This window comes from Triturus cristatus, chromosome 7, assembly GCF_964204655.1.
Source record: "Triturus cristatus chromosome 7, aTriCri1.1, whole genome shotgun sequence".
Classification (NCBI taxonomy): domain Eukaryota; kingdom Metazoa; phylum Chordata; class Amphibia; order Caudata; family Salamandridae; genus Triturus; species Triturus cristatus.
This window is the reverse complement of record NC_140590.1, coordinates 1458263947-1458278275: the sequence shown is the minus strand read 5'-3', so window position 1 is coordinate 1458278275 and position 14329 is coordinate 1458263947. Positions and strand designations below refer to the sequence as shown.

Here is a 14329-nt window from a genome sequence, read left to right as displayed (position 1 = left end):
ACAGCAAGGCGTGTGATGCAGTCATCTACTTCAAGCCATGCAGATATTTTACACTCCAACAGTACGAAACAGGGGAGTGGAATTCCCTTTGACCCCCGCACAGGACATATCTTTTGGGGTCAAGGAAAATATTTACTTTGTCCCTTGGATAAGTAAGCGTAATCCCCTGCAGTACAAACCCTTTAGCTGACAGTTTACATTTCCAAATAATGGATCTGTGAACTAGGAGTGTGTGCCTCTAGAGGAAAGATGGACTCCATATGTGCAAGTTCTTCAAACTTGTATATAGGATTCATGAATACTACATAGATTATTATTAGAGAAGCACTCAAAGGAAATAATGTGAGCTCTGCTTGTATTATTGTGCTATTTTAACGGTCCCAAAATACTCCCAATTATAGGTAATATTAGATCACTGTAGGAAGCTGGATCTTCATACAGTATATCAAAAAGGAGGTATACTGTGCAAAGAGTCTGGTTATCCCTTATAAGTGAGCAGGGGCTTGCTCTAGCAATCCCAAGGTGCTCTCTTAAGGGTTAGTGAGGTTGAGCAGCCACATACTTATCAGAGAGCAATGTTAGACATCTGCTGCATGCACACAGTCAAATGATACACACAACTCAATAAGGAGATCCACACCAAATTTATAAAAATAACACTTACCTTTATATAAATTTAGGCACCAAGATCATCACAATCAGGTAAGTACATGTAGAGTTACACATTTTAACAGTTTTTAAAAGGAACAGTGCAAGTGCTGGAGCGGTCTTTGCAAGAGCCAAATGGGCCCTGGTCGCAGCAGGGGTGTCATCACCTCTGAGGGAAGCCAGATTTGCATACAAAAAGGTGGTGGGCTCTTTGAAGCTCCCTGCCTTGGAATGCTAATTTATGGGTCATCCTGCTGGAGGGGATGTAAAACACCCTCTGTCAGAGCAGGCTTTGTTCCTGACCTCCTGAGAGTGTGGGCCGTCATCACTGGGGGTCAGAAACTCATCTGTGGTGGCAGGCTGGGCAAGACCAGACAGCCAGCACAATAATAGTTAGCAGGCTTTTCGGTGACACCTCTAAGGTGCCCTCTGGGTGCATGTATTAATAAATCCATCTCTGGAATCAGTGTGGGTGTATTAATACAAGATGTGTGATACCAAGCATCCCTGGTTTCAGTGAAGCCATCAGGTAGCTGGGGAACTCGTTTTTACCAGTTTCCAGCATAAGTGCTTAAAACTGGCTTCCCTGGTCACTTGTACTGGCAGTAATTGGACTGGTCAGCACATGGGCATATCTGCTCATGCAGATATGACCACACATGTAGTATAGTGCACCCTGCCTTAGGGCTGTAAGGCCTGTGGTAGGGGGTGACTAACCCCCACTGCATGCAGTGTCTGCAGGCATAGCACGCAGGATGTGTGCCATGTTGTGTTTTCACTTTCTTCTGCACCAAGATACGGAGTCTGCAGTGGTAGTCTGGGACTTACTGGAGTATTGCCAATTGGGGGGAACAATTGTACTGTCTTAGGGAAAGATCTGGCACTGGGGACCTGAACATCAGGAACTCAGTGCACTTTCTGTCAAAATGACATCAAATACTAGGCAAAAAGTTGGTGTTACCATGTCAAAAAGTGGCACTTCCTACAATCACTATTTAAATTTTATATGAAGCTGTACAGTAGTTTAGCAAACCTTTTAAATGTGTATGTTTTATAATGTTTCATACATTCATATATTTGCTGCAGTTCAACTACAAATTTACTTTGCTACACATAATTTACTGCCAACCAGGGAAAGGAGTAAAGTTTCAACCTTTTCCAGTATGGGAAGAGATTTGAGAAGAGTTTAATACCCTCATACATGTTTGTTAATAGATATGCAAGGACCCACAGGTATTCCAACCCTGGAACTACCACTTCCATCCCCGGTATGTAAATTTGAAGAAGCTGGCAAAATAGGAGCCTAGATAGAAGCCAAACCAGATAAGAGCTATGACATAATATAAACAGTGCCACAATTTGTCACCTTATTGCATGGGACTAAAAGCGACAGGACAAGCACATTCTGCAGATCTTTTAAGCATCCCGTCCAATTGCTAAACTAATATTACAAAGCAACACATGGTGAACTTTAGAGGAATCACACCCTGAAGCCGTATTTCTAACACACCACTCCCAAAAACATTTGTTCAACTGGTTAAAGTGCTGGTCTCTTGCAGTTCCTAGGTTCTATAATTTACCTTTGACCCTCTCCTCATCAGACCCACATATTGTATCCACCAATTTTCCTTTCCATTTTAGTTTTTTGTTTTAAACAGCCAGCTTAAAGTGATGCTATTCCGGTTAATATCAATTTTCCAAATTGGACCATCCCAGTTCATGACTGCAGTGCCTGGGATTAAGCTCGTCTGACCCGACCAAAAGCTCAGTGACTCACTTTCTTTCAGTTCCTTTAACAAGTTTATCTCATGGCAGTCCATTTTCATCTTGGCATTCAGAGGACATCTCAGGCGAAAGTACACTTATGTTAATAAGCTTCCTTAAATAGAGGACCCATTTTATCTGTAGAGGTTGCCTTCCCAACATCTGGTTGAAAGCTTTGTGGTTCAGTCAGTTCTTCGTTTGCCACGACAACCTCAAAGATATGACTTACTGAGCAGCCGAGCTCACAGTGCTCAGAATTAATATGTGTAATCCAACGATGCCTCAAGGTTTTCTAATGGTATCCTATCCTCCTCGGGAAGCGATCTTCAGAGGCAACTTTCAAGCCAAAAAACCCTATGTGTCCGTCTCCACTCCAGAAGGGGCTGCAGAAGGAGGACCTCCAGTCTCAGGCAAGACATCCCACTTTAAACATTTCCTTAACTCAAATACACAGATATAATTCCACAAGTCTGACACACAATCACGTTGTCAATTCCAGAGGCAGGCACAGGTCACGGAAGACAGCTCTCGCACACAAACATTTAACAAGGACTCGTGACATTCAGATATCGCTGTTGTTTGAGTTGCCATGAGTAATGTACAGCATTTCCTGATCTGACAAGTTATACGAGAGGATACTGAGGTCCTCCACCATTGTGACAGAATCAGCCAATTTGCAAGAGTAAATGGCCTTCTTTCGAGCAGATATCTGTGCCGGACCCTTTCACTGATCTAAGTTAATAATTTGGTGTTCTCCTAAATGGAATGCTCTAACCGCAAAGGTCCTCCACACTCATGCTGTAAAGCCATCACAGCTTCTGATGCCTCTCAGCACCATACTATGTACAGGTCAACATTTGCATCTTCGCGTCGTCTGTGGGTTTTGGCATGGGGAGTCATGTTAATTAGCTCAAACCACACCCCTCATATTTCTCCAAAGTCATGTGACAGGTAGCCACCTGTTAGTGATGTTAACTGTAGGGCTTTTGTTGAATAAGGTAAGGCCCTATAATAATTATGGTCCAGATTTTTTACATTTCCATCTGAATGTATCCAAATTTATTTACTGCACTCTTACCTTCGTTTATCCATACTTGTGGGATTTCTGAAGGAAAAAAATGTGAAACTAATATTTCCATGTATATTTAACGAATAAATGTAGTCTCATATCTGAATGCCTGGCAGGTTTCAATAATAAGAAAATTTGTAGAAAATTAAATACATTCAGGTGAAACCATGTATATTTTAATTTCGACCTGGTGCACATCTACAGCTGCTCAAGATTCAGTTGAAAACTGTTTTGTTTCCATTTTTAACTCCTGTACCATCCAATCAAGACAGCTACTGGTCTGACAATCACGACTAACAGCATTTAGAATCACTCCAAAAATAGCCTAGTGTCTATTTCAGACATCAATCTGTCCAGTAGGCGTTCCAGGGCTCATGCAAGAAAGTACTGGAAAGCAAGAGGTGGGCATCATGCCTATGGCCTGGACTATATTTGATTTTCTTTTTAAGCTTCGCTGAACACGAGATGTTCAGCTATCCTAGCCTTCTGCTTAGGATGACTCAGTAGGAAGGGTCCTAGACCAGAACAAGATCTTATAATGTCAGAGACTTATTTAATAGTAGAAATTCTCCCTGAAGTATTTACCTACTTCTAGGTTTGGCAACATCTCTCAAAGAACGTCCATATAAAAAATGGCAACTGTTCTACCATAGTTTAACTTTGGAATCAAGCGTGTCAGCAATTGCAAAACTTATTTCTTGGGCAAAACTTCTAGTCAGGTTTTTAATTTATTTTCCACCAATTTAAATTTTCAAAAGTAAAATTAATTTTTAAAAGATTCGAAAACTAATAAGGTCAAGGGCTTTTATGAGTAACCACATTTTGACATAAGAATCAGTATTTAACATGAGGGAGAAAAAAAAGCACGCGGCACACCACTCCAATACCTGCAATGTCAGTATAAGAACTATGAAATTGTAACTGTACACCTGATAGTCTAGGTGTTAAGTTTATCTAAAGCTGATGCATCAATGAACTACTCACCTCTTCAGGTGTCCATTTCGCCTTCCTATTCTCTCGTTGGTCTGGTACATCGGAATCTGTGTCTTGAAAATGCACATCATCTAGATCATCACTGTAGGGGGAAAAAACAGCAATAGTGAAAATTCCTAGATTGGGTAATAACCTCATTTCACTGTTTAAGAGCATTCATGACCGATATCAGAAAACAGAGAAAGTAAGAAGTCAAAGGATAAAGTGGCATGACATATGTCCTTTTGGGGTACAACTTCCTGGAATCCACAGAATGTTTACAAGTTACGCCCACCAACCTGCACCTGTCTCCAACCATTTTCAGAGTGAAAGGGGTAAGAGAAAAGCGCAATGTCCTCAAATCGAGGCTTATGGGTGTTCCCCAAAGATTCCTGAAAACCATACCTGGAATGACTCACTTTTCACCCTGTGAATGGGATTTATTGATACACGATATTATGCAATCTTGGGATAACATCATGGGTAAGCAAAAGGATTTGTGGCTGCAATGCCTTTCTGAATTAGGCCAAAAGTGTTGAAAGTCAGACGGTTGCATAAAGAATATCTTTCAAAGTTCAAATGGTAATTTGCTTAACTGACCCAATCACGCCATTCAGTGCATACCAAGAACCCCACTAAGACCAGAATGATTTAACACCCACTGAAAATATAGCATAGCACACTACCATCCAGTGTATAAACATGTACTAGAACAATTTAATGCTCTTCCTGCACATGTCCTATTCAAAGAAATCACTCTACCTAGACTAAAATTGGTATAAAGAATTATTCATCTATTAAACCGTACAGTTGTGCTGCGTAGAACGAAGGATCAAGACTGCCTGTGCTCTGGTCTCGTCCTTGCCATTATGCCTGACTGTATGCTGCATTCCCTCCCTCTCTTTATAACTCAGTTTGAGGAGCCATAAACCCCAAGGAAGCCACCAATCTCCTAATCTAATACTCTCTAGGGTGATTCCAAGTGGGAAAAATACTAAGCCAGCCTCCGCCTCTGTAGACTATTGATTGCACACTCCTTGACCTCTTCACTGAGGTTGTGACTGATGGCAGTGGTTGAGTAGTTTTGGGTACTGTAGTGGTACTGCTAGTATGAGGAAACTAATTCGTGACTTCTAGGATATGATTGGCTAGATTGCCAATCATTATCCGTATTGGATGTGCAAAAATGATCGTACTCTCCGGAATAAGAGCAGATGAAACTAATCACCCTTAGTTGCACCTGTGAAAAATTGCACACAAAAAAAACTCTTCTGCTTCACACAGAGAAACAGGAGCTGTGCATCCTCCTTTCTGCTACATCTACTGGGAACGTCTGAAATGAATAAACAAGTTCTCCCTCTACAGCCATCTTCTGGATAATTTACCTGTGTAGTGTCACATAAGCACCAACCTTCATCTTCCATTAATGGAGCAGGGAAAAGGCCTGCTCTACCTAGCACTCTTCAAGAAGAGCAAATCTGTCCTAAGTTGACCTGCTAGACATTTGAACATCTGGCACACTGCTGAACTGAATAACAGTGGGTTCCTACCAAACTGCAGAGTACTGAACTGCTATACTCTACCTCGCCTCCACAAAAGGAAAAACCTCAATTAACAGAGATCGGTGTGTACATAAGCATTGGCATACCCAATAGGTCTCGCCATTTGGACCTTATAAGTATTTAGCCATGCAGCACATTATCCTGGGTACTACAACATGTACTGCTACTCCATGTGCACTGGTGAACAGCCACACACACCCAAGGATGGGCTTCCGTGCTATTTAATGAAAATATGATAGAGTTGTGTACACTTGTGTCGAGGAGGTGGCTCCTTAAAAAGTCAACTGGTTCATAAACAAATTTGGCTTGATAACTCTGAGAGAAGCAAAACAGGTTCCCCTGAAGGAAATGTGAATATGAGTACCAGGGGAGAAAGAACTTAGCAGTAACCTCCTGGGGGCTGTAGGCAAGAACACAAAAAGACTCTAGAATGGATTTTGTAGGAATGCACTTCAGAAGAAAGGCAAGCGCTCACAGTCAGTCTATATTATCTACAAAGGTACTTACAGGAGAAGTAGAGGAGAGAGGGGGAAATGTAAGTAGAAGCTTTAGTCTGTTGGAGCCCGAATTTGACCTGGATCATTCCCTTATGAAAATCCGTTACCAGAACAAAGAGTATCCCACTAGCCATCTCACCTCTTTTACGACGAGAAGTCTTAAATTTGATGAAGGGGTCCAAGCCTGGAAAAGGAGGTCGAGTTGGTGGAGGGTAGCAAAGCAAGTGTGGAGAGTAGGATTCTGGATAATGCTGGTATAAGAGTGAACTCCGCAAGGGCTTCCTCACGCCCCGAATATATCATCAACCAAGTGGATAGCTCTTATCCCACGTGCTATGGCGAGTCAGATTTTATCAGGGCGAGCTATTTTCAGAGTTTACTAGCCTGGTCTGGTAAATAACAGGTGTTCTGTTCTCTCAAAGTGAATGAGCAATAAAGAGGTCTTTAAATCTTGTTTTTATCTTTTCACATTTGCTCTAAGTTCAGAGACAGAGGTCAAATGTCAGCGTATGCCTTACAATTTGCAGTCAGAGAAAGAAAAGTAAACTAAACCTCCAGGATAAGTCAAGCAGCAAAGTTAGAGGATTTTGTAAAGTGAACTGCCTGACAATCCTGCTGTACAAAGTGAAATGAAAAGCAGTAGGACATTTAAATAGTTTGCAAATGAACTGTTCAAACACTTCAAAATATATTTTAGTAATTATGAAATCCCCGTTTTATAATTCAGTGTGATGAAAAAAAACTTTTAATAGGATGGAAACATATCGGAACACTTTACTTAGTTGTATGCAAATGATAAACATTTTTGCTGAAACCCAGTATTCACAGATTGGTTTATACGCTCTATAATTTTTCAGCCTTTAATTTCACACTTAACAGCAGTTCAGACGAACGTTCGCTTTACAAAATCCTGGAACTCTGCAGTCAGAGAAGGAAAAGTAATTGTAAATAGACTTCTGATCTCTGTCTCTGAACACAGAGCTAAAATGAGGAGATAAAAACAAAGATTTAAAGGCATCTATATTGCTCCTTCATTTTCTGACTGAACAGAACACCAGTTCTTAGGTCCTAAATATAGCTCCTGCCTGATAAAATCTGACTCGTCATAGCGAGTGGGCAAGTAGATTTTGAGGCCTGTGTTCCGTGTAAACAGTCAGGTAACCAGAGATTGGCCAGCTAATCAGACCTTTCGATATGGGAATCAGGGATGTTCGATTAACTATGTATTGCTTAATGCATGGTATTAACCCTCTGTAGAAGAGTTCAAGGTGTTGCATATAGAAGAAAGCTATCATTGGCCCCTGCATTTAGTCTTATGTTTGGGGCCATGGGAGCAAAGGGAAAACGTTATTACAATGTACGTGGACTACTTCAGGCATATAACTACACATACTTCAAACAAACACTTAAAGGTACTTAATCATTTTAAACAAGCGCAAAAGTTCCCTGATGAGAAGGAAGCTTTATAGGATTTCTTAACATGGCAAGATGGGGTACTGGCACAGGGTGTCAACTGTTTATGGGTGAACCGTCACAAAAAAAACGCAGAGGAGAAAAGAATGGTTAGTTTGAGAGGTAATGTGGAAGATTAAAACGAAAAATAAGAAAATGGGAGAGATCTCTTAAGAAAAAGTATGACCAGGTGTAGGGTTGTAACTTGCGCACAGTAAAAATCAAATACAATTACAAGCTAAAAAGGAGGAAAAATTAGTTTATTAATAAAAACTGGCAAAATATGATCACGGTAATAGAAACAACGAATGTCAGAACATTTTGGCAGTTAGTAGTGGAGGAATAGGGTCAAGGAAAATTAGATTTTTGGTTAACGAAGATGATTGGGTTAATTACCTGGAAAACGTATAATGGCAGTGGCAACAATAAGATGTGCCTGAAGGTAAAGTTTGAAGTGAGTAATGAGACTGCGCTGTATATTTCAATTAAGAGAATAAAATAAATCATCCTGTCCCTAAAGTTAACAAAGGCCGCTTGGCCAAGACAATCTCCCCACAGTTATAATAAAAAATTTAAAAAAATGTTAAATGTAGACTGGTGGGCAAGCTTTTATTACGTAATATTTCAAAAGGTCTCATCTTCAGGGCCATTCCCGGATAGCTTGAAAAGGAGCAATTATAAGACCCAACTATAAGAAGGATGAGGCAACGGATCCTAACAATCGTCTGCTGATTAGCCTATGGTATGTGGGTGGAAAAAAAAAAAATTCAAGAATGTTGTGCCTGCTGAAAGATTACATGAAAGAAAATAATCCTAATTGAACAAGGTTGTTTAAAGATGGTGACTCGGCTCTAGACCACTGTTTTAGTTTGCGGGCAATGGCAATCAAGAGACCTTCGGGGGGGGGGGGGGGGATGGATTTGAGGTTCTCTCTACTTTTGTGCCGCTTTTGACCTAGTGAATCACAACTTATTGTGGGAAATTTTGATAAGTCTTGGAGATTTACTCTCGATTCTCCAGGAGTTACACAGCCAGAATTGTGCTCGGTGATGATAGATACGACTGGAAAGATACAAATTAAAAACTGTTGGCGCCAGTGCGGTGTTCTGGCTCCTTTATTATTCTTCCTATTTGTAGCAGATATGCCGAACATATTAAAAGAAATAAAAGGCTTATGCCCTTAGATGAATGGTTTGTAGGTCTTGTGTGTGTTATATGCGGATGACTTCGTGATAATGGACATGACAGAAGTAGGCCAACAAAGTAAACTGGATGACTTCCACGAATACTGTTTAAGGAAGAAGCTAACAGAAATCTTTGAGAAAACAAAGATCATGTTTCTGGGGGAAGGAAATGCAAAGTTCAGCTGGTCCCTGGGAGGGAACATAGTGAAAAAGTGTAAAAACCTAGGTATGTGGTTCGATGTGAAGTTAAATTGGAAAGAACACATAGAATCATTTAAAAAACAGCTAAGTGTGGGGCTTAAAGCAAATAAGAAATATGGCGGTTCCTCCCTACATCCAATATTGGCAGCCTATCATGCCACGGTTCGTCCTCAATTTCATTATGGTTTTAAGCTTAGATGGTAAATTGGACTGGAATTATAGGAAGGTAAATGTGTGAAGGGCCAGGAGTTCGGCTAACCGGCAGTTTGTTGCAGCAACTTCCTTTCCAACATGAGAAATTTCTAGTTTGATCACTGAAAACAGAACACAGGAATGCATTTGGTTTAACTTGGCTGCCACCTTGTGGCCAAACTTGATATAGGTTTCAGGACTCTATTCCAAACTGCACAGCCTAATTTAATTTTAGTTTTGCACATTGCTTATGAGTTGTATGATAACGTATTAGCTCTCGCAAGTATCACTGTTCACTTTGAAAGTTTTGGGGGTGGTGCAAGTGACCTTCGGGATACTTAAAGTGGGCTTGAGGCTCGAGGGTTAATGAAGCAGGGTTTGTCATCATTCAGGATTCCTAAACAGGTGAAGAGTACGATCAAGCGACTCACACATGGCGGAAGTAATGCAGGGTCTTGCCTCTATTTAAGATTGATGAACTTACTTGCCCAACTCCAACACAAGCAGACTACAACCCACAGACTGGTACTGCTACGGACCCAGTACCCTGTAATGCAGAGCCACGCAGAACGTCCCAGGAGTTAGAGTGTGCCACCCAAGGCAGCATTCAGCCACTTTTCAAGAGGACAACTGGACCCTCCCCTCACCAATAGGCATGAGGGCTAGAGTTACAAATTCGGGTGTTTCTCCAGTAGAGACCCCTAAACTGCCCTAACCAGCAGATACAAACGGATGCAATTTAAGGGGGTGAGTTGGATTTAGTGGGTGCAACTACACAGGAAGAGAGGGATGAGGCAAAAAGCAATTTCATCACCAGCTTGGTCAAAGTAGTCATGTCTATCGAGGTTGTGATGTGGGACAACAGTGCCCCTAAAACAACTGGGAACCACACCCTAACAGCGACAAAGGACTTGATCAGGAAAGTCTCTGGCAAGCAACCTGAAAATCTGCCGAAGAGCCAAACAGGTGCCAGGGTCATGTTCCCAGCCTCAGATAGTCATTGCAGAACAATCAACTAGTGTTCCTACTGGAGTGGCAGCCACCGCCATTTCAGCGCCCATGGCAGACAATGTTGGGGATGCCACAAAAAAAAAAAAAAAAGGTAACCGAGTACCCTCGACAAGGGATCAGTTAGGTTTGCTTTTAAATGAGGAAGTGAATACAAAGAAAAGAAAGGGAGGTGTATGTAGATTTGTTTGAACTTACTGTTTTGGAGCCAGAGGGCATAAAAGATCTTAAAGCACAAACAGAAAAATCTAAAGTTGTGCAAACATCAATTGAAAAATGGTTGCGCTATTTACAAGTCAATACTACTGTAGAAGTCCGTTAAGTTCTTAGATGGCTTTTAATCTGAGCAAAATTGTGGGAGGGTTATGAGAAGTTTGGGGGAACCTGCTGGAACGACTATTATAAAGCTTTCTGGTTAAAAAAAAGTTGTACAATAGGTATGCGTTGGGACCACAGGAATTGATTCTTGATTGTGTGTATGATGGTCAAGAAAAGTGAGGGGAGTGGCCAGTCGCCCTTTCAGGCAGCTGCTGGGGTGGGGAAAGGAAAGGGGTTTGCTGGCCGTTCAATAAGGCATGTACTAGACCCCAGGAGACCTATAAATTTGAGCATAATTGCTCATTCTGTGGTGGGATGGTGGGCCACTCGGAATGTAAATCCCTTAAGAAGTCCAGGAAAAAGGGGGCTGCAAAAGTGAGGCCACAACCTGCACCCTCCAGATTTATTTACTCTGATCCCAGGTGTCCTTATTGGCTTTTAAACCAAGATTAAATGCTTATCCACAACATGACAGAACATTCACTTCACTGAGGTTCTCGCTTTTGCTTCAAATTACTAGCCACCAGAGGTAAACAGCCCCAGTGCCCCCCCCCCAAAAAAATGTAATCTGCTGTAAGGGGGTTGCACGGAAAAAGGCAGAGAAAGATTGGGGAGGGTAGCACGCCCATTTCCTCTGCCTCCCTTTAGGAATTGTGTATGTTCCCTGCTAGGTCTGGTTCCCAAGAAAGATCCAGGGGAATTTAGACTGATTCATAATTTATCAGTCGCCAAAAGGAATGTCACTTAATGATGCGATTTACCCATTGCTCTGCTCGGTAAAGTAGGTATCCATTGATGGTGCCCTCATGAAACTGAAGTAACTGGCTCTAGGGCATTTGCCCGGGGATCTTGGGCGATATGCGCTCCCCTTATGCACCCACCCGCGCTTTGCGCTCAGTAGATCTGCATTTTGCCAGAGTACCGTGGACACGGAGGGCTAAAGTGGGTGGCCGTTCATTCAAGGCACAGGCACCAGTTCTCTGGAACTCCTTACTTCTCTCTAACCACAGCACCCTTAATCACAGGACTTTAGAAGGATGGTGAAGAGCTGGCTTTTCTCCAATCCTTAAAATTCTCTTTGATCCCTCACTATATTTGACAGTCAGCGCTGGGACGCCCCGTTGCTGGGGCAGCCATGCGCTTTACAAATATTATAACATATAACAAACATAGGGACCCTTATGGTAAAAGTAGATATTAAGTCTGTCTTACTACTGCTCCCAGGCCATCTGAGGATTTCCTATAGTGTTTTCAAATCGAGGGCGATTTTAAAGCAACAAGTGAATGTCCATGGGGTGTTCTGTCTTGCGCACTCATTTTGAGGCGGAAGCCGGGAGTGTGTCTTGTAGTTTTTTAAAACTGTTTCTTATCACTTGTGTCCTGCATATTTTAACCACTTACCACTTGTTCTGTGTTCCCCGCGCAGCCGACCTAACGCTGTTGCGGCTGAAACCGAACATATCCACCTCTGGACGCCATTCCGGCGAGCGCCGAGGCCACGCCCCTTCACAGAGGCCACGCCCCCCGCCGCCGCGCATAAAAGGGCGCTGAATACTAGGGTCTTCCAGATCACCGAACCTCCTGAGGCGGAAGCCGGGAGTGTGTCTTGTAGTTTTTTTTAAACTGTTTCTTATCACTTGTGTCCTGCATATTTTAACCACTTATCACTTGTTCTGTGTTCCCCGCGCAGCCGACCTAACGCTGTTGCGGCTGAAACCGAACATATCCACCTCTGGACGCCATTCTGGCGAGCGCAGAGGCCACGCCCTTTCACAGAGGCCACGCCCCCCGCTGCTGCCTCTTCTACCATAAATTATGTGTCATCTGCGGACGCGCGCCGAAGGCGCGCTTAAGGCAAGCCCATCTGCGCCCGTCCGGGCCCAGGGCCATCCCACCATGCCCTACCGAGACAATACATGTCGTCACAACTACATGGACTTCAGGCACCGTGGCCGATCGATGAATCCGTGACCAACCACATAGACAGTCTGGGACTGTCTACCGTGGGCCCTCTTCCTTCTCTCCCCTCCCTCCACCACTCTCCCTCTCTCCCCCCTGCTTCCCGCTCTGATTCTCTTGCTGCACTCAAACCCACTTCCCTCTCCATTTACTATCTCAATACGCGCTCTGCTGTCAAGCACAATCATGAACTCTTTGTCCTACTTGATCAGCACAAACCTGATCTCTTATTCCTTACAGAGACCTGGTTTTGTGACACCTCCCTTCCCTCTTTATTGGCAGCTCTCCCGGCCACTTACTACGTGCTTCGGACCGATCGACCATCTGGTAAGGCGGGCGGGGGTGTTGCCTTGATTGCCCGCAAAGAACTCCCCTTTCAGCCTCTGACTTTCCCCCCTATCGGCACCTCTGATCTCTTAGTTATCCGTTCCCTCTCACTTAAGATCCCTCTTACCCGTTTACATATGTACCGTCCCCCTCAATCCTCTCAAGCCTTCCTTCCAGGGTTTCAAGAGCTAGTAGCCACCCTAGCGGTTAATAACTCCTCTATTTTGGTACTAGGGGATTTCAACTTCTGGCCCTCTGACCCAGCTGAATGCTTCATCTCCAAAGAATTTTCAGACACCCTTCGCGCTCTCAATTTCAATTCCCATGTTCACACCCCTACCCACATTCAGGGTCACATCGTCGACTAGATCTGGTCCCTCAACTGTCCCATAGCGTCCCTTTCCATCTCCCCCTGCTCTTGGTCCGACCACTCCCTGATCTCTTTTTTTTTTACAACCTGGCCCAGCCTCCAAGCCCTCGCTTCCCAAAAACATCTGGGTACGCTCTTGGGGCCGGGTGGATGCGGCCCTACTAGCCTCCACACTCTCTCCCTCTAGCCCAGATCTACTTGGCTTACCTATTTCAGCACAAGCAGAATCCATCAACTCCTGGCTTCTGTCAGGCTGTGACTCGATTGCCCCCCTCAGACGAATCTCCTCCAGACGGGCCAACGATTCCAACCGCTGGTTCAACGCGGAACTGAAGGCCCTAAAACTTACAGTCCGCCGTGCCGAACGAGCCTGGAGACGACATTACTGCCCCAACCTCAAAGCCCACTACTCCTCTATCCTGTCGCAATACAAAAAAACCATCCTCACCACCAAAACGGACTATTTTTCCTCGAAAATCTTAGCCGCAGAGAACCAGCCCAGAGAAATCTTCTCTATAGTTCACAATTTCGCCTACTCTGACAGAACCACCCTTAAACCTTCTCCGTCACAGTCTCTATGTGACTCCCTGAACACTTTATTTCTTGGATAAGATCGCAAAAATCAAGGCCAATATCCCTTCCTCTTCTCCCTCTTTTCTCAATCCTCCTTGTCCTCCTGTAGAGGCTTGTTTTGACTCATTCCCCCTCCTCACGAAATAATCTTTTCTTTCTCTTCTCCCCTTGGTCAAATCAGGTTCCCCTTTAGATCCGTGCCCTGCCCACATCCTTAGGCACATCTTCACGAC

General features: G+C 43.4%; 1 protein-coding gene across 5 annotated transcripts in view; it reads right to left on the bottom strand.

Moving 5' to 3' along the window:
* The window catches only part of MYBL2 (MYB proto-oncogene like 2), a 210805-nt gene that overhangs the window by 169757 nt on the left and 26719 nt on the right, over window positions 1-14329 (bottom strand). For all 5 annotated transcript variants that reach the window (XM_085619226.1, XM_085619223.1, XM_085619224.1 and 2 more), the window contains exon 2: window positions 4466-4556. In XM_085619226.1, coding sequence (XP_085475352.1) covers window positions 4466-4556 — 91 coding nt within the window. The remainder of the gene's footprint in view (window positions 1-4465; window positions 4557-14329) is intronic.